This window comes from Lampetra fluviatilis, chromosome 4 (assembly GCF_964198595.1).
Source record: "Lampetra fluviatilis chromosome 4, kcLamFluv1.1, whole genome shotgun sequence".
NCBI lineage: Eukaryota > Metazoa > Chordata > Hyperoartia > Petromyzontiformes > Petromyzontidae > Lampetra > Lampetra fluviatilis.
The window spans coordinates 791085-814344 of NC_136278.1; the positions used below are offsets into that span (position 1 = coordinate 791085).

The following is a 23260-nucleotide window of genomic DNA, read 5'->3' on the forward strand; positions in this document are numbered from 1 at the left end:
ACACACGCAACACACACACACACACAACGCGCACACACAACACACACCACACACACGCAACACACACACGCAACACACACACCACACACACACAACGCGCACACACAACACACACACCACACACACACGCAACACGCAACACACAACACACACACGCCACACACACAGGGATTGATCTGCTTCTTGGTGGTGGTACTTGTTACACGCTCGAGTTTGCTTCTGTCACTGTGGTGGAGGAGCCAGGTGACTTTTGGACATGAGACTATCCTGGTCTCTAAGCGCTTCCACCTGGTTAGACAAAATCAACTCACTCACTCAACTCATCACCTCACTCGCACACAACATCCCACCCAACATATCACCCATCAAAAACATCCCCCGTGCAGCTTTAACAGATTGTTGGGGCAAGTGCTGTTAGCGAACACCTATGAAGGCCGGCACGGCACACGAGGCGGTGTGTGGCCAACACCACGCCCGGCCGCCTTCGTATCCCCAGTGACGATGTTTACACACCGCACCGGGTACTCATTTGAGGCCGAGTCGACCTAGGGGAGGCCCAGGACCGGTTCAGATAATCATCACCGGTGCTGGCCGTGAGCGGGAATCGAACCCGGGTCATCAGGTTCATAGCGCAGCGCGCTAACCGCTACACCACCACACACACGCTCACTCACCCACACTCATCTTGGCCTCTTAAGTTCTCAAGAGTTCGACAAAATCCACTCCTAACCATAACCGCAACTATCAAGACCGCGAGCTGAAAATACTCCAAACAGAAATAAAAACACGTCACGTACAAGCACGCACGAGCAAGCTCCAAAAACACCCCAACACATCACACACGGCATCAATAACAAAGACAAGCGTCAAAAACACGACGTACACACACGCACGCACACAGAAAACACGCACGCTCCAACTCCCATCAGTGGCGGTGAGGCCGGCACAGGGCTTCACATTGCACCTGCAGCGAAACATCCCCCGTGGAGCCTCTAGCAGACTGTTGGGGAAAGTGCGGTTGCGAGCAATACCTCCAGAGCCTGGCACGAGGGTGGGTGGTGGCTAGGACCTTGCCGCGGCCGCCTTTGTTTCCCCATTGCTGATGTTTACAGCCTGCACGAGGTACTCAATTAAGGCTGAGTCGACCTCGGGTCGTCGGGTTTGTTTTTCAGTGTCCTAACCACTACACCACCACTCCCCACACATGCACACACACGCACTCAGACTCTCACTTCGCGGGCCAAACACCAAACGACTCGGCCCCCACGGTGCGTGCGTCTGCCAGCACGACCACGTACAGCGCCGCCACCACAAGCACGAGCCATCAGAACCACTGTCACATCCGCTACCATTACGGGTGCCACAACAACCGCCAAGCAACCGCAGGCATCCTCACAGGGAGAACGCTACACAGCCGACTACCGCAACCACTTCACCTACACCACAAGAGCGCACGCGCCGCAACCACTCCATCCACAGCGACACCCGCTCCTGCATTACGGGGGGGGGGAGTCCCGCTGACCCCGTACCACCTGTGCCACTTGGGCCCTCCGACAAATTTCTCGAGGTCGGTTGCCGGTCGTGCCACGGTGAGGTGGGAGCTGTCAATCGGTGCGAGGCTTTGGCGTGGGCAACCCCGCTGGTGCTCGCTGTCAGCATCTCTGCCCATTGGCGCTCGGCCTCGGAGAGAACCACTTTTCCACCAGCAGCGGCGGTGGTAGTGGCGGCGATGGCAGTGGCGGTAGTAATAACAACTCGCGCTCGCCATTTCAAAAAAATAACTCCGAACCGAGAGAGGGGAAAAAAATGTGCAGACACACGCAAGAAAATGTTACCAAATAAAATATAACAATGACGGCGAGAGGGGGGCGGGTGGCGTGGGCCGATGAGGCGGCAGCGGCGGTGGTGGTGGGGGGGGGGCCGTGTTGGGCTGCCCCTAACGGCACAGCAGGTTAAGACGTCCCCTGGGACGGGCGGGAGGGAATGTGGGCAGCTCGCACGGGAAGTGGCCGCTTGCAGGAGGAACGCTAGGAATTACCCGCGCCGGGAGAGGGAGGGAGGGAGGGCGGTGGGGATGGGGAGGCGGTGGGGGGGGGCGGGGAACGGGTCCCGCCTGTCCCACCACCCCTTCGCTCCCACCGCAGGGCGCTGGCTGCCCTGCTCGTGCACATGCGCTGGCAGGCGCACGCACGTACGCACGCACGTACGGACAAGCGGGCACGGACAAACACGCACGCGCACACGGGACAGGCAAACGCCGACACACACGCCGACGCGGATAGACACGCGCAAGCGCGCCATTACACAACGCGCCATCCGCAGCACCTGCTGAACTTGAGCAGCTGCACAAGGGAACAAAACCAAACAAAAATACGTGTCGTCGCCCGCCCACTCGCCCGCTCTGCTCCCCCCCCACCCTACACCGACCCTCCGCCCCACCACACACATCACCCGCTGCCCCATCACGCCACCACATCTGCAGGCCGAGCAGAGACGAGCGCCACGCACGCACTGCAGGTGCGGGGGGGGGGTGCCATGGGGGAGGCCTCCCCCACCCCTCCTCCAAAAGAGGGGGACAACGAACCGCGGCAGAATGAGACAACGGTGGAGTTGGCAAACCGTGCGGTTTGCACACACGCACACACGCACACACGCACACACGCACACACGCACACACGCACACACGCACACACGCACACACGCACACACGCACAACGCTGCACCACTCAAGCAGCGACACACAGCTGGGACCCACCCAGCCAGACGTCTGCTGCTGCTGCTGCCGCGTGCACACACGCAGACAAGCGCACACGCATGCGCGCGTGCACGCACCGGGACCCACCCTCCCACCCAGACACCACCACCGGCACGCGCAGATGTGCCGGAGCGCCGCGGCGGCTGGGGGGTTGTGGGCGGGGGCGCACCCGTGCTCGCTCGCGCGGCGCGTCAATGGGACGTGTCAGGTACGCCAAACATTTCCCACAGAGCCCGCTCCATTCCTCGCGTTCCTCGTCAAACTCAGACATTAGTCACACGCGCACAAACGCACGCGCACACGTGTGCGAGCATCGCGATGGTGCCCGTGCGTGCGTGCGCGTGCCAGGCCAAGATGCGCTCGACCGCTCCTCCGCACGATCGGACTTCAAAGGGACCGCACGGAACAGACCACGCCGCCCCCCCCCCCATCCGCCCAGCCCTCGTCCTGCCGGCGTTAAGGTTAGATTCCCGATTAGGCCGAATGCTGTTAAGAATTATGGTGAGGACTGGAGTTAACATTATGGTTTGAGATAATAACTCTGGCGAGGGTGATGGTTATCATGGGTGAGTGCGTTTGGGTTAAGGTGAGAGTCAAGGTGAGAGTCAAGGTAAGAGTCGGGGGAGAGTTGAGACATGGTTAGGGTTAAAAATAGAGCTCTGGTTCAGGGCAGGTGGTCGTGCCCAGTTTGTGGCCGGGACGTGCGCTTGGCAGAGCAGGGCACAACGCGGTGCGGCTGGCCTGGCCATTACATTGCAGGGCGGCTCGTGGGAGCGGCACACAAGCACGCACGCATACATACACACACGTGAGCACGCACACTACCACGCACGCACACTACCACACACGCACACTACCACGCACGCACACACACACACTAGCAAGCACACGTGTGCGAGCAGTGAAAACAACTTGGTTGGTCGGTGCGTGGCCAGCGCCCCGGGTCACGGTGAGAGCGGTGGTGGTGGGGGGGTGTTGCCGGAGCGGGAAGTCCAGAACACGTCGTCGTTTGATGAAGAATTTGCCGCTAATTACGAGGAGGGCTCTTGAGCTGGCGCGTGGCGGCCGTGCTGCCATGTGGCCGCCGCTCCTCTCGCCCTGCGCCGGATGCTGCCCTGCGGATTTTTTTTTTTTTTAAACACGCTCCAACATTTTGGGGCGTTTCTTCGCCGCTGTTTTTATATTTTATTTCTTTATTGTAACTATTATTATTATCCACATACCGAGCAGCGAAAGCAGCAGCCGCAGCGGCAGGGACGAGGAGTGCCGCGATGTTTTCATCACCGGCGGGTTTCTGCCCGCGGGGGTCACCGCGCGTCGTGCGGGGAGCGCCCCCGGTCTCACGTGGTGGTGGTGGGGGGGGGTGCGGGCCGGGACGACCCGCTCCCAGCCCCCCTCCCCCACCCCCGCGGCGAACCCGAGGGGCGCACGGCGGGCGTGCCTACGGGGGCCGTGGCAGTGCCGAGGGCGGCGGCGGCGGAGGCCGCTGCGGTGATGATTGTAATGGCGGTGGTAGTGGCGGCGGCGATGGTAGTTGCGATGCCAGTGGTGGCGGAGATCGCATTGGCGGCGGCGGTGGCCGTGGTTGTGTTGGTGGCGCGGGTAGCGGCGGCGGGGGCTGTCGGCGGCGGCCACGCTCGGGAGAGGCTCACCGGGATTCCCGGGAGCCGCCGACGGCCACGCGCCGACTGCCGGGAGGCGGCCAGGTCACATGGGGTCACGGCCGCCCACGTGCCCTCGCGACTCTCCTCTCGGCCTGACACGGACTCAACGACCTGATTTTAATTAATCTGTATTTACCCAAGCCGCCTTATTCATCGGAGGGGGGGGGGGGGGTTGCGTGAAATGAAAATATACGGCGCGCCGCCCGCCCGGACGCTCAGCGGCGGCCGTGAAACGAATCCTCGGTGCAGCTGAGAATTATTTTGAAAACCCCCAGGATTTTTCTTCTCAATTCACCGCGCGCGGTTTCTCTCCCTGACCCCCCCCCCCATCCACCCCACCCCTCCCCGTGCTGGGCTCACCCCTCGGCAAGACGGGAAACCCCAACTTGACCAACTGAAACATAAACCACAGTTTAATCCCAGCTCCCCCCCGCCGCCCCCGTTGCAACCCAGCCCCGGTGGTTTATAACGAACCCGCCTACACTTTACCACCAAGACGGGCTTTAAAATAAACCTCCCTCTTACTCGAGCCTAACTTTCAACTAATTACCGTTTGACAGCCACCGCCTCCGTGGCGCTAATTCCCACTCCTGTGAACTCCGCGGACTCCTGCGCTCACCCCCATCCTGGAACATCCGCTCAGCACTCCTTCACAGCCACGCAGCCTCCTCACCACCCTCAACCTCCTCACCACCCCAACCTCCTCACCACCCCCAACCTCCTCACCACCCCAACCTCCTCACCACCCCCAACCTCCTCACCACCCCAACCTCCTCACCACCCCCAACCTCACAACCTCCTCACCACCCCAACCTCCTCACCACCCCAACCTCACAACCTCCTCACCACCCCCAACCTCCTCACCACCCCCAACCTCACAACCTCCTCACCACCCCAACCTCACAACCTCCTCACCACCCCAACCTCCTCACCACCCCCAACCTCACAACCTCCTCACCACCCCAACCTCCTCACCACCCCAACCTCACAACCTCCTCACCACCCCAACCTCCTCACCACCCCAACCTCACAACCTCCTCACCACCCCCAACCTCACAACCTCCTCACCACCCCAACCTCCTCACCACCCCCAACCTCCTCACCACCCCCAACCTCACAACCTCCTCACCACCCCAACCTCCTCACCACCCCCAACCTCACAACCTCCTCACCACCCCCAACCTCCTCACCACCCCCAACCTCACAACCTCCTCACCACCCCAACTTCCTCACCACCCCCAACCTCACAACCTCCTCACCACCCCCAACCTCCTCACCACCCCCAACCTCCTCACCACCCCCAACCTCCTCACCACCCCCCAACCTCCTCACCACCCCCAACCTCACAACCTCCTCACCACCCCAACCTCCTCACCACCCCAACCTCCTCACCACCCCCAACCTCACAACCTCCTCACCACCCCCAACCTCCTCACCACCCCCAACCTCACAACCTCCTCACCACCCCAACCTCCTCACCACCCCAACCTCCTCACCACCCCCAACCTCCTCACCACCCCCATCCTCACAACCTCCTCACCACCCCCAACCTCCTCACCACCCCAACCTCCTCAACACCCCCAACCTCACAGCCTCCTCACCACCCCCAACCTCCTCACCACCCCCAACCTCCTCACCACCCCAACCTCCTCACCACCCCCAACCTCCTCACCACCCCCAACCTCCTCACCACCCCCAACCTCCTCACCACCCCCAACCTCACAGCCTCCTCACCACCCCCAACCTCACAGCCTCCTCACCACCCCCAACCTCCTCACCACCCCCAACCTCCTCACCACCCCCAACCTCACAACCTCCTCACCACCCCCAACCTCACAACCTCCTCACCACCCCCAACCTCCTCACCACCCCAACCTCCTCACCACCCCCAACCTCACAGCCTCCTCACCACCCCCAACCTCCTCACCACCCCCAACCTCCTCACCACCCCCAACCTCACAGCCTCCTCACCACCCCCAACCTCCTCACCACCCCAACCTCCTCACCACCCCCAACCTCCTCACCACCCCCAACCTCACAACCTCCTCACCACTCCCAACCTCCTTACCACCCCCAACCTCCTCACCACCCCAACCTCCTCACCACCCCCAACCTCACAGCCTCCTCACCACCCCCAACCTCCTCACCACCCCCAACCTCCTCACCACCCCCAACCTCACAGTCTCCTCACCACCCCCAACCTCCTCACCACCCCCAACCTCACAACCTCCTCACCACTCCCAACCTCCTCACCACCCCCAACCTCCTCACCACCCCAACCTCCTCACCACCCCCAACCTCACAGCCTCCTCACCACCCCCAACCTCCTCACCACCCCCAACCTCACAGCCTCCTCACCACCCCCAACCTCCTCACCACCCCCAACCTCACAGCCTCCTCACCACCCCCAACCTCCTCACCACCCCCAACCTCACAGTCTCCTCACCACTCCCAACCTCACAGTTTCCTCGTCACAGCCAAGCCAGACACTTTGTAACACGGCGCACTTTGGACCCTGTCCAGCTTCAGTGACCTTCAACTTTGACCCTAGCGACGGTTTAAACTCAGCCCTCGCGCTCAACCCAGACGCCCGTCACCACCAGTGCGGGCACACCAGGCCTCCTACTCATCACCACCGGCGGGGAGACACCATGCCTACCACTCCATCGTCACCACCACCACTGGCGGCACGCGTGTCCGCGGTGCGGGGGTGATCAGGCCCGGCACGTGGCGGACACGGGTAAGCCGGCGGCCGCCCCCCACACACCCCCCTCCCCCTCACCCCCCGACCTACCGCCGCTCGAGAGAAAACAAAACAGCAGCGAATAAAAACCCGAGATGATTTACGAAGGCCGAGTGTTTACGCCGGCCGATGACACAACGCAGGGCTGGCAGGGACAGACGGAGGGAGGGAGCGCAGAGAAAAAAGGAGAACGTTTGGACGGCTCGGCCATTATGAACGAGGCGATCCCGGCGAATAAACGTAAATATTTGCGGTGCTGTCGCAGGAGCGGCGGGCTCAAGCGCTCAGCGCAAGTGGCTCGTGTCAAACGGTGAAAAACAAACGCAGGGCGGCCGTGACCTCCATGGGGGGCCCGCAGCGGACAGACAGCCCCCCCTCCCATTGGCCATGCCCCCAACTACTGCAACCCATCTGTCGCAAACCCCACCGCCCCCCCCCCCTTTTCCAGGCCGGAACGACACTCGCATCATCATCAGAGGCTACGGTCACAACCCACCGCGGGATGAAGGCCTCCCGCCAATGCAGCCACCGCAGTCGCCACCTCTCATGGTCCTTGCGGTGCAACGACCCATCCGGCTCCTGCGCATGAACCGAGCTCATCGCTCCGTCTCGTCACCGCGTCTCCGTCACCACGCTCGCAGACTAATCGTCGCCAACACCGCCGCAGGTCAACCGCTCGCTCCGCGGGTTCCCCGATATCCTGGGGTTTCTGGCGACTCACCGCGCGGTGCACCAGCCCGCCATTTCCAATCCTTGTTCCAAAACAACTGGGTGGGTGCACGCTGGCCAGGTGACAGGGCACCGTATAAATTAACACAGAGGGGCTTGTTGTGTTGGTGTCCCATGTGATGTGCGGAACACTAATTCGAGCTAATCGTGGGTGTACGCGTCACAAAGAGAAAGATTCCCCCGCATAGCCTCTAGCGGAGTGCTGGGGCAAGTGCTGTTAGTGAGAACATAGGAAGGCCGGCACGGGGCACGAGGGGGTGTGGCCAGGACCAAGCAAAGCCGCCTTTGCTTTACAAATGTTAACACACCGCCGTGGCTCCTCATTGAAGGCCCAATTCACTTAGCAGCGGTTCAGATATTCGCTACTAATCGATGCGTGGCCCGTGAGCGGGAATCGAACTCGGGAGGTGTGACGGTGCGCACCCACGGGGGGCAAGGTTTTCTTATCTTAATTGAAATCTATAAGGTTCAGCAATCAGGCACGTGCAGCAGCGTGCGGCGATTTAATCGGTATCTGACCGACGACCGGTGGTGCACGCGGAGAGAGGCTGAACCATCGGGCTGGCTGTGTGAAAGCCGAGCTTCACTCGGCCGCATAAATTTGGCCAAAGGTGGAAGAGGCATCGTGTCGTCGTACGCGGCCAGGGTGGAGCTGCACGCGGCTTCTACCGCACCGATGAGAGTAAAGCATTAGTCGGGGTGACCGATGGTCCAGCGCTCGCCAATTCACTCCGGTCAGTCGCCCGCTCGTCACTCTTCTATTGCTACCAATTCCTGTGAACTTCACTCGTTGATTCCTGCACCCGTCTTGAGCACTCGGGTCGACCAGACTGTGCTGTTTCATCTCATCCACCTCACGGTGTTTAACCACCACCACCACCACCACACTGCAGATCACAACAACCCAACCACCACCACACTGCAGGTCACCTCACGGTGTTTAACCACCACCACCACCACACTGCAGATCACAACAACCCAACCACCACCACACTGCAGGTCACCTCACGGTGTTTAACCACCACCACCACACTGCAGATCACAACAACCCAACCACCACCACCACACTGCAGGTCACCTCACTGTGTTTAACCACCACCACCACCACACTGCAGGTCACCTCACTGTGTTTAACCACCACCACCACCACCACACTGCAGATCACAACAACCCAACCACCACCACCACACTGCAGGTCACCTCACTGTGTTTAACCACCACCACCTCCACTCTGCAGGTCACCTCACTGTGTTTAACCACCACCACCACCTCCACTCTGCAGGTCACCTCACTGTGTTTAACCACCACCACCACCACACTGCAGGTCACCTCACTGTGTTTAACCACCACCACCACCACACTGCAGGTCACCTCACTGTGTTTAACCACCACCACCTCCACACTGCAGGTCACCTCACTGTGTTTAACCACCACCACCTCCACTCTGCAGGTCACCTCGCTGTGTTTAACCACCACCACCTCCACACTGCAGGTCACCTCACTGTGTTTAACCACCACCACCACCACACTGCAGGTCACCTCACTGTGTTTAACCACCACCACCACACTGCAGGTCACCTCACTGTGTTTAACCACCACCACCTCCACTCTGCAGGTCACCTCGCTGTGTTTAACCACCACCACCACCACACTGCAGGTCACCTCACTGTGTTTAACCACCACCACCTCCACTCTGCAGGTCACCTCGCTGTGTTTAACCACCACCACCACCACACTGCAGGTCACCTCGCTGTGTTTAACCACCACCACCACCACACTGCAGGTCACCTCACTGTGTTTAACCACCACCACCACCACCACACTGCAGGTCACCTCACTGTGTTTAACCACCACCACCTCCACTCTGCAGGTCACCTCACTGTGTTTAACCACCACCACCACCTCCACACTGCAGGTCACCTCACTGTGTTTAACCACCATCACCTCCACTCTGCAGGTCACCTCGCTGTGTTTAACCACCACCACCACACTGCAGGTCACCTCGCTGTGTTTAACCACCACCACCTCCACACTGCAGGTCACCTCACTGTGTTTAACCACCACCACCTCCACTCTGCAGGTCACCTCGCTGTGTTTAACCACCACCACCTCCACTCTGCAGGTCACCTCACTGTGTTTAACCACCACCACCTCCACTCTGCAGGTCACCTCGCTGTGTTTAACCACCACCACCTCCACTCTGCAGGTCACCTCGCTGTGTTTAACCACCACCACCACCACACTGCAGGTCACCTCACTGTGTTTAACCACCACCACCTCCACACTGCAGGTCACCTCGCTGTGTTTAACCACCACCACCTCCACACTGCAGGTCACCTCGCTGTGTTTAACCACCACCACCACCACACTGCAGGTCACCTCACTGTGTTTAACCACCACCACCTCCACTCTGCAGGTCACCTCACTGTGTTTAACCACCACCACCACCACACTGCAGGTCACCTCACTGTGTTTAACCACCACCACACTGCAGGTCACCTCACTGTGTTTAACCACCACCACCTCCACTCTGCAGGTCACCTCACTGTGTTTAACCACCACCACCTCCACTCTGCAGGTCACCTCACTGTGTTTAACCACCACCATACTGCAGGTCACCTCGCTGTGTTTAACCACCACCACCACCACACTGCAGGTCACCTCGCTGTGTTTAACCACCACCACCTCCACTCTGCAGGTCACCTCGCATTCTCCTCTCGCACCTCTCCACTGGAATTCCCTCTCCCGTCGTCATCGTCTCTCTCCCCCCACCTCCGAGCTCTTGCAACAACCGCGCTCAATTGAAGAGATGCGTGACACGTCTGCCTGGTACATCTGCCACGGTGCCGTTTGTCGCTGCCCGTTTGACGTTCGGGGCCCTGGGCTCAGCAACTGCGCGAAATAAATGAATTAATAAATATTTAAATGTTACATAATGACCGCAGCTGCCACGATCGCTGCGGGCGGCGCGTGCGTAAGAGCAGGCGAGGAAACCTTCCGCGACCGAAGCCCAGAGAGCAGGACGAATCGTAGCGGCAGTGTCCAAAACTTAACCGCCATGTGTTTAAAATAAACAAAATGAGTAAAGAATCACGGCCGGATGGATGGGGCTCGCTGTTGATGGTTGTTAATTGTAAAGCGCCGCTGTTTGCATGCGAGGATGTTGGCTAATTTTGTCACGAAAATGTTCAAACGACAGTGAACACAAACACCGCCCCATGGGTCCCACAACATCGACGCTACCCACCCCAAACACGAACCACCCCGCTCATCTCAACAACAACACCACCACCACCACCACCACACGCCCACCACCCATACGCAAACACCACACCAATCCTTACCGCCCACACCCACCACGCCGACCCCCACCCCACCACACTGACCCCCACCACCCTGACCCCCACCCCACCACACTGACCCCCACCACCCTGACCCCTACCCCACCACCCTGACCCCTACCCCACCACACCGACCCCCTACCCCACCACACCGACCCCCACCCCACCACACTGACCCCTACCCCACCACCCTGACCCCTACCCCACCACCCTGACCCCTACCCCACCACGCCGACCCCCACCCCACCACACTGACCCCCACCACCCTGACCCCTACCCCACCACCCTGACCCCTACCCCACCACACCGACCCCCACCCCACCACACTGACCCCCACCACCCTGACCCCTACCCCACCACCCTGACCCTACCCCACCACCCTGACCCCCACCCCACCACACTGACCCCCACCACCCTGACCCCCACCCCACCACACCGACCCCCACCCCACCACACCGACCCCCACCCCACCACACCGACCCCCACCCCACCACCCTGACCCCCACCCCACCACACCGACCCCCACCCCACCACCCTGACCCCCACCCCACCACACCGACCCCCACCACCCTGACCCCTACCCCACCACACCGACCCCTACCCCACCACACCGACCCCCACCCCACCACACCGACCCCCACCCCACCACACCGACCCCCACCCCACCACACTGACCCCCACCACCCTGACCCCTATCCCACCACCCTGACCCTACCCCACCACCCTGACCCCCACCCCACCACACTGACCCCCACCACCCTGACCCCTACCCCACCACACCGACCCCCACCCCACCACACCGACCCCCACCCCACCACCCTGACCCCCACCCCACCACACCGACCCCCACCCCACCACCCTGACCCCCACCCCACCACACTGACCCCCACCACCCTGACCCCCACCCCACCACCCTGACCCCTACCCCACCACCCTGACCCCTACCCCACCACACCGACCCCTACCCCACCACACCGACCCCTACCCCACCACACCGACCCCTACCCCACCACACCGACCCCCACCCCACCACACCGACCCCTACCCCACACTCCCCATCGATTCGCCTTCAGGGCGGCCGCCCCCGACAAACGCCCCGCTCGCTCCCCGGGGCTGCCCCTCGCTCCCCCGCACTGCCCCCTCGGCGGTGAAAGCGACGCCTCGGGTCGCTTGTAACGTCCAGCGCGCCGCGGAGGCACAAACAAGCCGAGGCTGCGATCTCATTAATCAGCCGTCCAATCCAAACTGTTTACGTTTCTGCGGCCGCCTCGTTACGCCGGAGAGCCAGCGCCCCCCCCCCACCCCACTCCTCAGCCCCCCCTTTTTCTAGCGAACCCTGGGCATCCCCCTCTCCCCCCCGGCCAAGTGCCGCTTGGCAACGCCACACTCACCGCCGCCATGACCCACCCGCCTACCCACACGCCACACTCACCGCCGCCATGACCCACCCGACTACCCACACGCCACACTCACCGCCGCCATGACCCACCCGACTACCCACACGCCACACTCACCGCCGCCATGACCCACCCGACTACCCACACGCCACACTCACCGCCGCCATGACCCACCCGACTACCCACACGCCACACTCACCGCCGCCATGACCCACCCGACTACCCACACGTCACACTCACCGCCGCCATGACCCACCCAACTACCCACACGTCACACTCACCGCCGCCATGACCCACCCAACTACCCACACGCTACACTCACCGCCGCCATGACCCACCCGACTACCCACACGCCACACTCACCGCCGCCATGACCCACCCGACTACCCACACGCCACACTCACTGCCGCCATGACCCACCCGACTACCCACACGTCACACTCACCGCGCCGCTCTTCGGTGTCTTGAGCCCTGACGCCGCTTTGCCTTCCTTCGAGGACGCCTGCTCCGTCTGGACAGGAGTTTTCGCTGCCTTGGCTGGGGTCTTCTCTGCCTTAGCCGGTGTCTTGTCCACCTTTGCCGGTGCCTTCACCACCTTTGCCGGTGTCTTGTCCACCTTTGCCGGTGTCTTGTCCACCTTTGCCGGTGTCTTGTCCACCTTTGCCGGTGTCTTGTCCACCTTAACCGGTGTCTTTACCACCTTTGCTGGAGTCTTGTCTGCCTTGACTGGCGTCTTAGCCAGTGCCGGCTCTGGCTTTTTGTTGGGGGTGCCGTTCACTTTGGGGCCAGGCGCAGCCTTGCCCAGGGTGGGCGCCTTGTCACAAACGCACACACGCGCGCACGCAGACACACAAACGGCCACTGTTAACAATCGCTGGGAACACCACAGTGCCACAGAGAAGGGCCCTGGCCCTCACTGCCCCGGCTACCCCCGTGGCTTGTCGTGGTTGTGGTGGTCGTTGCGTCATCCCGGGCTGTGCTGCAGCGTTGCTCTCTCTCCAGCATCTCCTTGCCCTGACCCCAGCCCACCCAGACCTCCCTTCTCCCATAGTTCCCATCTTTCATTTTAGTCTCGAGATGGATCGCATCTCAAGATGTGACACAAATTCCAATTCCTGCCGCTGTTGTTGTTGCTGCTGCCGCTGCAGCACCCGATACACGCCGGGGGAGGGGAGTGGAGGGGGCACCGGCTGGGCTGGCACGGGCCTCACCGCACCAGGTGGTGGCGGCACTGCCAAGCTCCGCCACCCACGGCTCCCTGGTGCACACGTGCGCCAGTGCGTGTGGGGTGGTCCCACACGCAATCGCGTCCTTCCACCCTTGCAGAACGGATCTCATCACCCCGTGCCGATTAGGCCGCCCGCTAATTAGAACTCACTACGCTTCTAACCGTACGCCCGCCGCCACCGCGGCCGGCGTTGCGTTTATCTCGCGGCTTCCCACGGTTTAGGGGGCGGCGAGGTGGCAGACTGGTGGTGGGCAAGTGCACGGCCACCTGCAGCCTACACCACTCCCTACCCCCGGGACCTTGGGCCCGACGGATCGCGCGCGTGCACCCGCGGTGGGAGACACGCAGCGCTCTCCCAGACGCGGCGATAACGCACAAGCGAACCGCAGCAGCCCTTTCATGTTCCACCACTGCCCTTGAACCAAGGAGTTGTTGTTGGTTTCTTTGCGCTCGTTTACCCAGAAAGCCTCACCGGGTCCCATGACGCGGAATCTTTAGCGGCCACTGGAGAAGCCGATGGTGCGTAGTATTTTCACGGTTATTGCACTCGCAGTATCAATCAGGGCAGGCCGCTGGATTCGTACCGTGAATCTATGCAAAAAGTGCCGATCGCGCGACATTGAGGCCGCAAGCGGAGGCCGTGGGGCCCGTGTCGTCTCCACCGTGGCCTGCGCCCCACGGCTTCTCTCTCTCCACGGGCCTCCGATACCCGGAATGCACGGCAAGGAACGGGGGGAGCCTCCACTCACCTTCACGAGGACCTTCTGCTTGGGCACCTCCTCCTCATCTTCATCATCGTCGTCATCATCATCGTCGTCGTAGCTGCTTACGGAACAGACGGTGTTACTCGGGCGCGCGTTCAACCGCGCGGCATGACACCACGTGAACACACGGGGGGTGGCTGGGGTCCGCTCAGTTCGCACAATGCACGTGCCGCAAACCGATTCTTGGATTCAATTACTTTCATCTCAAGTCTGTAATGAGTGAAACGGCCTCTAGTGGCTAATGGTCACATGAAACCATGACACAAACTGCGATCACTATTTATTTGCGCGCATGTCACTAGATTAGTGTACCGGGCACACGAGGATAGGGGCACAGGGACAAGAGAAGAGAGGGGCAGGGGGAGAGAGACAAGAGAACACAGGGAGAGGGGGCATAAGGAAACAGGGAGCACAACCCCCAATCACCTGTCGTCATCGTCGTCATCATCATCTTCATCATCTTCATCATCTTCATCCAGCTTGGTTTTTTTCTGGTTTGGGGAGAGGGTGTGGTGAGAGAGATGGAGAGGCAGGGAGGGAGAGAGAGGGAGAGAGAGGGAGAGGCAGGGAGGGAGAGAGAGGGAGAGGCAGGGGGAGTTAGGGAGGGAGAGAGATGGAGAGGCAGGGAGGGAGAGAGAGGGAGAGAGATGGAGAGGCAGGGAGGGAGAAAGAGGGAGAGAGATGGAGAGGCAGGGAGGGAGAGAGAGGGAGAGAGAGGGAGAGGCAGGGGGAGTTAGGGAGGGAGAGAGAGGGAGAGATTGGCGTCGGTCGGCCAAAGACGACCCCGTGGTGCACACCCAGCCTGTTATACAATGTAATCTTTATATATTTGTCGTCCATTTTGTTTCCAAAATGTATTATATAACGTATTAAAAAGTAGCTCAAAACGAATTGAAGACCATGAGTTCGTCATTAATTACTAAAAACTGCACATTTGTGAAAGATCTTAAAAGTGGTGCGTGATGCACGATGACCACGCACATCACTGCACGCTCCCCTGCACGTATGTTCTCTCACAGAGACAACGGAAGTTGCCAGGCCACTGATGTTTACACACCGCAGGAGATAGTCGACCACGGGGAGGCCCAGATAATGGTCATCGATGTTAGCTGTGGTGCGCAGGAATTGAACTCAGTCGCCAGGTTCGGAGCGCAGCGCGCTAACCGCAACGCCACCGCTGCCCACCACACAACAAACACTCTGACGCGCGCGCCCTCGCTCACGCGCGTGACCCGTCGCCGCAATCTCTGCGCAAACGTCGTGCCTCCTCCTCCTCGCTTGCGCACCTCTCCTCTCACCTTGGCAATCTGCGGCACCTTGAAGGGCGCAGGCCGCTTGTTGGGCGCTGGCACGAGCTTCGGCGGCTCCTCCTCGTCATCATCATCATCGTCGTCGTCGTCGTCGTGGAAATCGTTGCAGGGATCTGCCCACAGACACAGACGGCTCGAGACATGCCAACAATCGCTACACCGGGTAGCAAGTGTGAGTGAGTGTGCGAGTGTGAGCGTGCGAGTGAGTGGGTGACAGTGTGAGCGGGTGTGCGAGTGTGCGAGCGTACGAGTGGGTGACAGTGTGAGTGAGTGTGCGAGTGGGTAACTGTGTGCGAGTGTGTGAGCGTGCGAGTGAGTGGGTGACAGTGTGAGCGAGTGTGCGAGTGTGAGAGCGTGCGAGTGAGTGGGTGACAGTGTGAGCGAGTGTGAGTGTGAACGTGTGAGTGAGTGGGTGACAGTGTGAGCGGGTGTGCGAGTGTGAGTGTGTGAGCGTGCGAGCGTCATTACAGGCGACATGCTGCCCCGAGATGTAGACTGGGCCTGAGCCGCACTTGAGCGTCAGCACCACGGGAGCCGCCAGGTCGAACCCCGAGAGCGAGAGCTGCACCGACACACAAAGATCGCCCGCGTAGCTTTTAACAGACTGTCAGGGCAAATGCTGATGGCGTGCGCCTATGAAGGCTGGCAGGGTGCACCGATGAGGGGTTGGGGCAGGCAGGCAACGCCATGTGTGGCCGCCCTTGTCTTCCCAGTGCTGTTGTCTACATAGCACTCAGACTCACCTGAGGCCAAGTCAGGACCAACACCAGTTCAAACATTTGCCACAGTTATTGGTCATGAGTGGGAATCGAACTCGAGTCACAAGGTTTGTAGGTAAGTGTGCTAACCACTGGCCCACCGCTCCTAATCTGTGCGGTGACTCTACCACGCGGTCACTCAGGGCACAAAAGAGCAAACCCCAAGGGATAGTTTCTCACTCGGTATATTCTGGCGCACGTAAACAGTTGCCACAGCTGTGTTGAAAGGTATTCTGAATGTGCTTTGGTCGAGTGTGGAAATATTTTTTGGGTCGCTAACACAGAGAGACAGACGCGGTTTAAATTAAAGCACTGCCATGCTATTTTTAAAACTATTTTAACTCTTTTATTTTACCAGGAAAGACCCACTGCACCATGTAGCTCTTTTTCAGAAGCAACCCGGCCACAAACGATAGTGCAACAAAGTGGCTTTTTACGTGAAAATGTAGAGCAGCAGCGAAAATACTCTAAAAGCATGTTTCTAAATCGGATGGAAAAACCGGAGGACCCGAAGAAAAATCCAAGTGACTACGGAGAGAGAGACACGCAAATTCCAAATATACAACAGGCGTCAGGGTCAGGATTGAACTCAGGACCTCCCGGATACCAGGCGCGGTAAGTAAACATCACGCCACCGTGGCGCCGCTCTTTTGAAAGTAAGTGTGCGCGTGCACGACTACGCGAGGGCACCAGGTCTCACCGAGGGCAGGACGGACGGCTTGAGAGTGGCGATGGGGATGGTGACCGGCTTGCCGCCCTTGCCCAGGGTGGTCACCTCCAACACGTGGAAACGGTCCTCCGCCTCGGGCGCCACGCACACCTGGGGGGCACGCACGCGGTCACGGGGGGGGGGGGCGAGGATACACACCTCGTCACTCGCTCACCCAGACACCTCGTCACTCGCCACATCACTCACCAACGCCCCAGCCCGCCCCCCTAACCGTGATTGAATGTCCACACGATGGAGGGATGGGGCTGTTTATGGGGGGTCTGGCTGGATGGCACTGGGCCGCCACGCGTCCACGAATGTCTCGTGGGGTCACAGCGCCACCTGCGGGAGCGCACGTCCACTGCGGTGCTATAAGCGGATCCCCTCGCCAATGACGGGGCCACCACTTCCACCTCGGCCTCACTGGCACCGCTCGCCAGAAGCTTCCATCTCGTACGCCGTCGGGACCATGAATAATAATAATAATGCACTGCCCGCTTACATGGATTGCCGACTGCGTTTCAGATATTCGCCAACCAGACACGAATTACTGGCTCTTCCCGAACATCAACCAACTAGCCCCCCAGCTACGACCGCTGGCCCGTCCCCAAGCCAAACGAGCTCAACAGCCCTGAGTGCGAGCTCCACCTATAGTCAACCAGCCACACACGGTACCCTCGTCTCACCCACCCTCGGCAGAGCCCAACGAGCATGCCAACTAGCCACTGGTAACCAGCCACTCCCACCACCTGCCCTACCCCACGATGCTCCTGCTTACAGGCCCAAGTGGAAATTCCACATTCATATGACGGGGGTGAGTTTATTGGCAGAAGAACCACTGTTGACAAAGTGCTACTCATTGTATCAACTCCCGAGGGACGATGGGCCTAATCAAACCCCCAACCAGGATTTGAACTCGCGACCTTCCGATTGCAAGCCGCTCGCTCTCTCGCTGGGCCACCTGGGGGCATACTCCGTGCTCTGCCAGGCCCCACGTTTTTTTTTACATTTTTTGTACGAAGTTTCAGATTTAGGGTATCGTTAAACTCGGCGCCAGCTCCTCGGAGCGACGGTTTGAGGTAGCCGCGAGGTGGACGGGCTGCAGCCTCACCGAACTCAGCATCAGGTGCATTTCCGCGTGATCGTCATCGTCCTCCGGGTTGAACTTGTACACTTTCTTGGCAGCGTTGAGCTCGCAGCCTGAGCCCAGAGATGGGCGGTGGCGCACGCGGAGGACAGGCAAAGAAAGAGGCACGGTCAGGATCAAACACGGAGCCAAGGCAAAGAGAGAGGCACGGTTAGGATCAAACACGGAGCCAAGGCAAAGTGCATTCCTAGCTGTCAACCCGCCACCGATCTCTTCCATCATCCCTTCTAGCCACTACGCGTCCTGCACAAACCCACTCGCGTCTCCCTTAAAGAGTAGCGCATGATCCATGTTGTACTCTTTCTCTCTGTCATTGTAATTCCCAGCACGCATCTCTCCGTGCAACAAGTCAAAGTGATGGGAACCGAGTTGTCGTTGCGCATCTACCGTTTACAGCGCTGCAGACCCCGTGGTAGAAATTCCACATTCCTATGGCAGGGGGGAGTCTATCCACAAGACAACCACTGTTGACTTATCCAGAAAGTGGTACTATTTTATCAACCCCGGAGAGATAATTAACGAACGCATTTAAAACAATACAATCAAATGCAACAGCAGTTTGCTACAGTAACAAAAAACATCGTAATCCGACTACTGCAGCAATTGAATACAGGTATTAAATCATTAAGTCAACAGGTATTAAACATGTTCCATTATCATACACGCATACATATGCCACGTTTGACAAGTTATAAAATACACCGCTGTTTCACAGATGTTAATTCTGGTAAGATCGTGTGTGCGATCGATTGCCATGGCGTGCGTAGTCCACGTGCAGGTGGCTGTAGCATACGCTGTTTGTTGTAGTGTTTGATTAAAGGTTTGCTTTTCGGCAATATATTTATGAATGTATTTAATACATTAATTAGGATGTGTTAAATACCATTATTCAACATACGAGCAGCACACACGGCCTTTTAACGTGCCCGTCCGTGCCCCCCACCCTCCAGGCAGGCAGCAACACTTTGTCTAACGTAGTATTGAGAATGGCAGCCTTGGAGCAGCATAAAATGCATCTGCCACAGAATGAATGATACATTCTTGTTAATGCGTTAGGCCCATGTATGGAGTAACTGGGCGTGGCTTTGCCGATAGAATGAATAAAGGCACGGAAATCGACCGATTTTTAATGATACCACCACGCGTGGTCCATGCTCGAACACAAGGTTGGATATTTTTAATACAAATGTTGAATTCGTTAAAGTGACTCCTGGCACCAGATGTCTCGAACTAAAGAGACGATTTGTTCATCGACCCCCCCCCCCGCGGCCACCCCTTTAGGCTCATTGGCTTCCGTCTCCACAAAAAACGCGCGCGTGGTGATTCACGCGGCCGCGGTGGTGGGTGACGTCACCACGCACGAGCCCCGGCGCTGCGAACGTCATCACGCACACGACGTCATCACGCACACGACGCCATCACGCAGACGACGCCATCACGCAGACGCGCGCGTGTGCACAGGCGAAGCGCGCCAAGCCGGTAGCCGCGGGCACGAATCGAACCAGAGGAGGTTCATTTCATATTAACCTTGTTGCGATACGCGATAGTAGGAAATCAAACACTATAAGAATGAAACGGAAATGAATGCGAGCCCGTACGCATAGTTAGAACGGTTTTAATGTCGAGAATGTATTGTCTAATGCACGAATTTCCAAAGCTTTCTTCGGCTGCAATATACGGCACTAACATCCTAAGAAGTTGCAGAAGCGTTATTATTCACTAGCAGCAATTGTAAAAGTGCTCCGGTACATTTAAGGGCGAGTAGTACACTGTGAATGCCAGATTTAGTGAGTTTAATGGCTTTGTGAATTCTTAGTAACGGGTCAGTAATTTTTGGTTGTTGCAAAGCGCACGTGGAAGACACGTGGTAGCCAGAGGCTATCTACAGTACAAGCTTGAGTTCAACATTATACACTTAATCAGTCGGTGGGTGGGCTGGCCACGTGGCCATCATATAGCGGTTTCAAAAATTGAATCAAAATAATCATGAGCGTCATAGCTCGAGTGATACATCACGTTATACTGTTGCGTTGAACCTGGACCCCTCCAGCATAAAGAGAGGGGTCCCCTATTCCTTGCCTCGAAGATCAGCAGGTCACCGGCATTGATAAAAAAAAACAAGCCCCGACTGATGATGAGATGCAGTATGTCGAAACCGGTCGGTTTTTACTTGTAATCAGCCACACGATCTTCTGGGAGTGCATACTCTCAGCAGCATCGAGTCTAAGATTTAAACCGCTCTACGATGGCCACGTGCCCAGCCCACCCACCGACTGATTAAGTGTATAATATTGAACTCTTGTACGACAGCTTGTACTGTCGATAGCCTCCGGCTACCACGTGTCCTCCACGCTGTGTTTAAGAAATACTTTTTATTTTATGTTGAGACTATATCATTTCAGAGGCTTTTGGGCGTCATTAATTTAACCCTCACAAATTTTATGCAAGCCAAGGTGAAACTTTTGCACACTTACATTCCTAATTACTATGCAATTACCCATTACGGTATATTAGCATGGCCATTTCCGTTTGTATGGTCGACTGGGATCAGGGTTTCTCGCCTGATTTAAAGCAACGGTTTTTTTCACTATATATGTATTTATTAAAGCAATAATACGGCCTTTAAATGAAAAATGTGCGACGAACGAGTTAATGTATTGTGAATCACTGCCAACGCAGCAGCATCACCAAATAAGATGGTAAATTCAACCGGTTCTGTTATTTCCAACTTAAACGTTTTTAAATACGCTGCTTATAAATAATATTATTTAACTCGCTTTGCGCAGATATCCATCTCAAAGACAAATAAATAAGCATACATCTTCCATGCATTTTTGCACAAGTCCACAATACACCGTTCTAAAGTTTAGCTGGGCCGGGTGGACACGTGTTCACATACCCCACCACGCGGCTTTAAAAGTAGCTCGCAAGCTACAAAAGAACAACTCCACGGCAACGACACTCGTGTCGCCACCACGCATAGGCGCGAGGGCTCGGATCCAATCTAGAGCTCGAGAGGGAGACACGCTTCTTAAGACTCTGCCCTGCGGCAAGAGGCGGCCACTTTCCGGCCACGCGGCCAGGCCAATCCGAGGCCCCGCGAGCGCGCAGGCCGCGGACCATGTGCCTCGCGCGCGGCCTCTTTACATTTCCCAGCGCTGATCGGCAACGACCACCCGAACTTGCGCCACCCATTGGTTCCTTTACGGACATCAACCAATCACGGCACGGACATAATCACCCGCGTGGTGCGCAACGGCCAATCGAAGCAAAATTAATCTTATCCGCGCTATGAAATCAAACCGTGCAGCGACCACTGGGTTTCTACCCAGAGTTTATCTCAGGTCGGCTCCCGCCTCTCGCTGCTGCTGCCCCAGCTGCCCGCTCCTTCTGCCCACCGCTCACCAAAGATGTAGGACTGGGGCTTCGCCACGTCGTCCAGAGACTCCATATCGGCGCTGTCGTCCATGAAGGCGGCCATCGCTCCTGTTGTGCTGCACGCTGCTTGTGGCTCCCACACTCCCCTGCGACAGTGGCTCTCGGTGGGGGCGGGGGGCGCCTCTATTGGGGAGGGGCTTAGCGCGGAAAGGGGCGGGCTCTACGGAGTGTGGGCGTGGCTTGGAGGCGGTGGGAGGAGCTAGGTGGTTTATGACCGCATCAATGTTCGGGAACAAGCGGTCTGAGAAGGACTTGTTTCAAGGACGTTTTATTCATGTAAACTATTACATTCGTTGGGACCTTTCTTGCCAGTACCAAATATGAGAATAGGGTTTACCCTTTTTTGCATTATGATACCTTGAAAAAGTTTCTGTTAGGTGTTTTAACATCTTAACAACTCTTTCATTTATATTATTTGGGTAAATCACGTAGATGGTTCAAAGAAAATAACAAAAAACTACGACGTTTCGATCACAACACAAGCGATCGTCATCAGGAGATCACTTGTGTTGTGATTGAAACGTCGTAGTTTTTTGTTATTTTCTTTTAACCATCTACGTGACTTTACCGAAAGACCCAAAGCATATGAATTCCTGCAGTCACAAAAGCTTTAAGTCAACATTTAACCTCTTTTATTGCCAGCAAGGGTAAAACCTATTATTGTATTATTATTGTTATGCCACTGTGAAATGTGCTGCTCCACGACGTGGAGTTTGGCGATTCCTCATCGGTGAAAGGAGCGCAGTTTGCAGTGGGGTATAATGTGGGTCCGTAGTTTGGCGTTGCATGGCCACAGAGTGGCACTGCCTTGGCTAGTGTTTGTTAATTGTGGATGTATGAAGGAGATGTGTGCATCGCCCTGATGATGTTCTGATTGCTCGCTCGGGCACGTTCCATCATCATCATCATCAGCTTGGAGATGGAGGATGAGCGGGATAATGTCGTGTAGCCAGGGCCGGGTCAAGGCGTGGGGGCTTTAGGGGCCTCCGCCAGCTGGAAGGGCCTCCAGAGATTGAGTGAAAAGTTGTTTAATTTGTGAATGCTGAATTTTATTGGTTGTTAGCCGTGTAAAAATAAATTGCATTTTTCTTTAACTTTGTTTTCCTTTAGAAAATATTACTGGAGGCCTCCCAGTACCTGGAGCCCAGGGGCCTACACAACCTTAACCCGGCCCTGCCTGTGACTGGAGGGAAGCTCTTGCGATGACTTTGGCTTCCTCCATTCTTTTGGTGTTTCTGCCTGCCCCGTGTGGCGGGCCAACTCCCGAGACAATGGAA

General features: G+C 57.8%; 1 protein-coding gene across 1 annotated transcript in view; it reads right to left on the reverse strand.

The window, feature by feature from the left end:
- Positions 1-22097, reverse strand: part of LOC144931441 (uncharacterized) — a 31163-nt gene extending 9066 nt beyond the window's left edge. The window contains exons 1-8 of the mRNA XM_078855269.1: positions 21951-22097; positions 18510-18598; positions 17390-17509; positions 16400-16493; positions 15920-16044; positions 15048-15112; positions 14607-14679; positions 13075-13443 (exon numbers count right to left, since the gene is read on the reverse strand). Of these exons, the coding sequence (XP_078711395.1) occupies positions 13075-13443; positions 14607-14679; positions 15048-15112; positions 15920-16044; positions 16400-16493; positions 17390-17509; positions 18510-18598; positions 21951-22026 (1011 nt within the window). The 5' untranslated portion in view covers positions 22027-22097. The remainder of the gene's footprint in view (positions 1-13074; positions 13444-14606; positions 14680-15047; positions 15113-15919; positions 16045-16399; positions 16494-17389; positions 17510-18509; positions 18599-21950) is intronic.
- Between the last annotated feature and the right edge of the window lie 1163 nt (positions 22098-23260).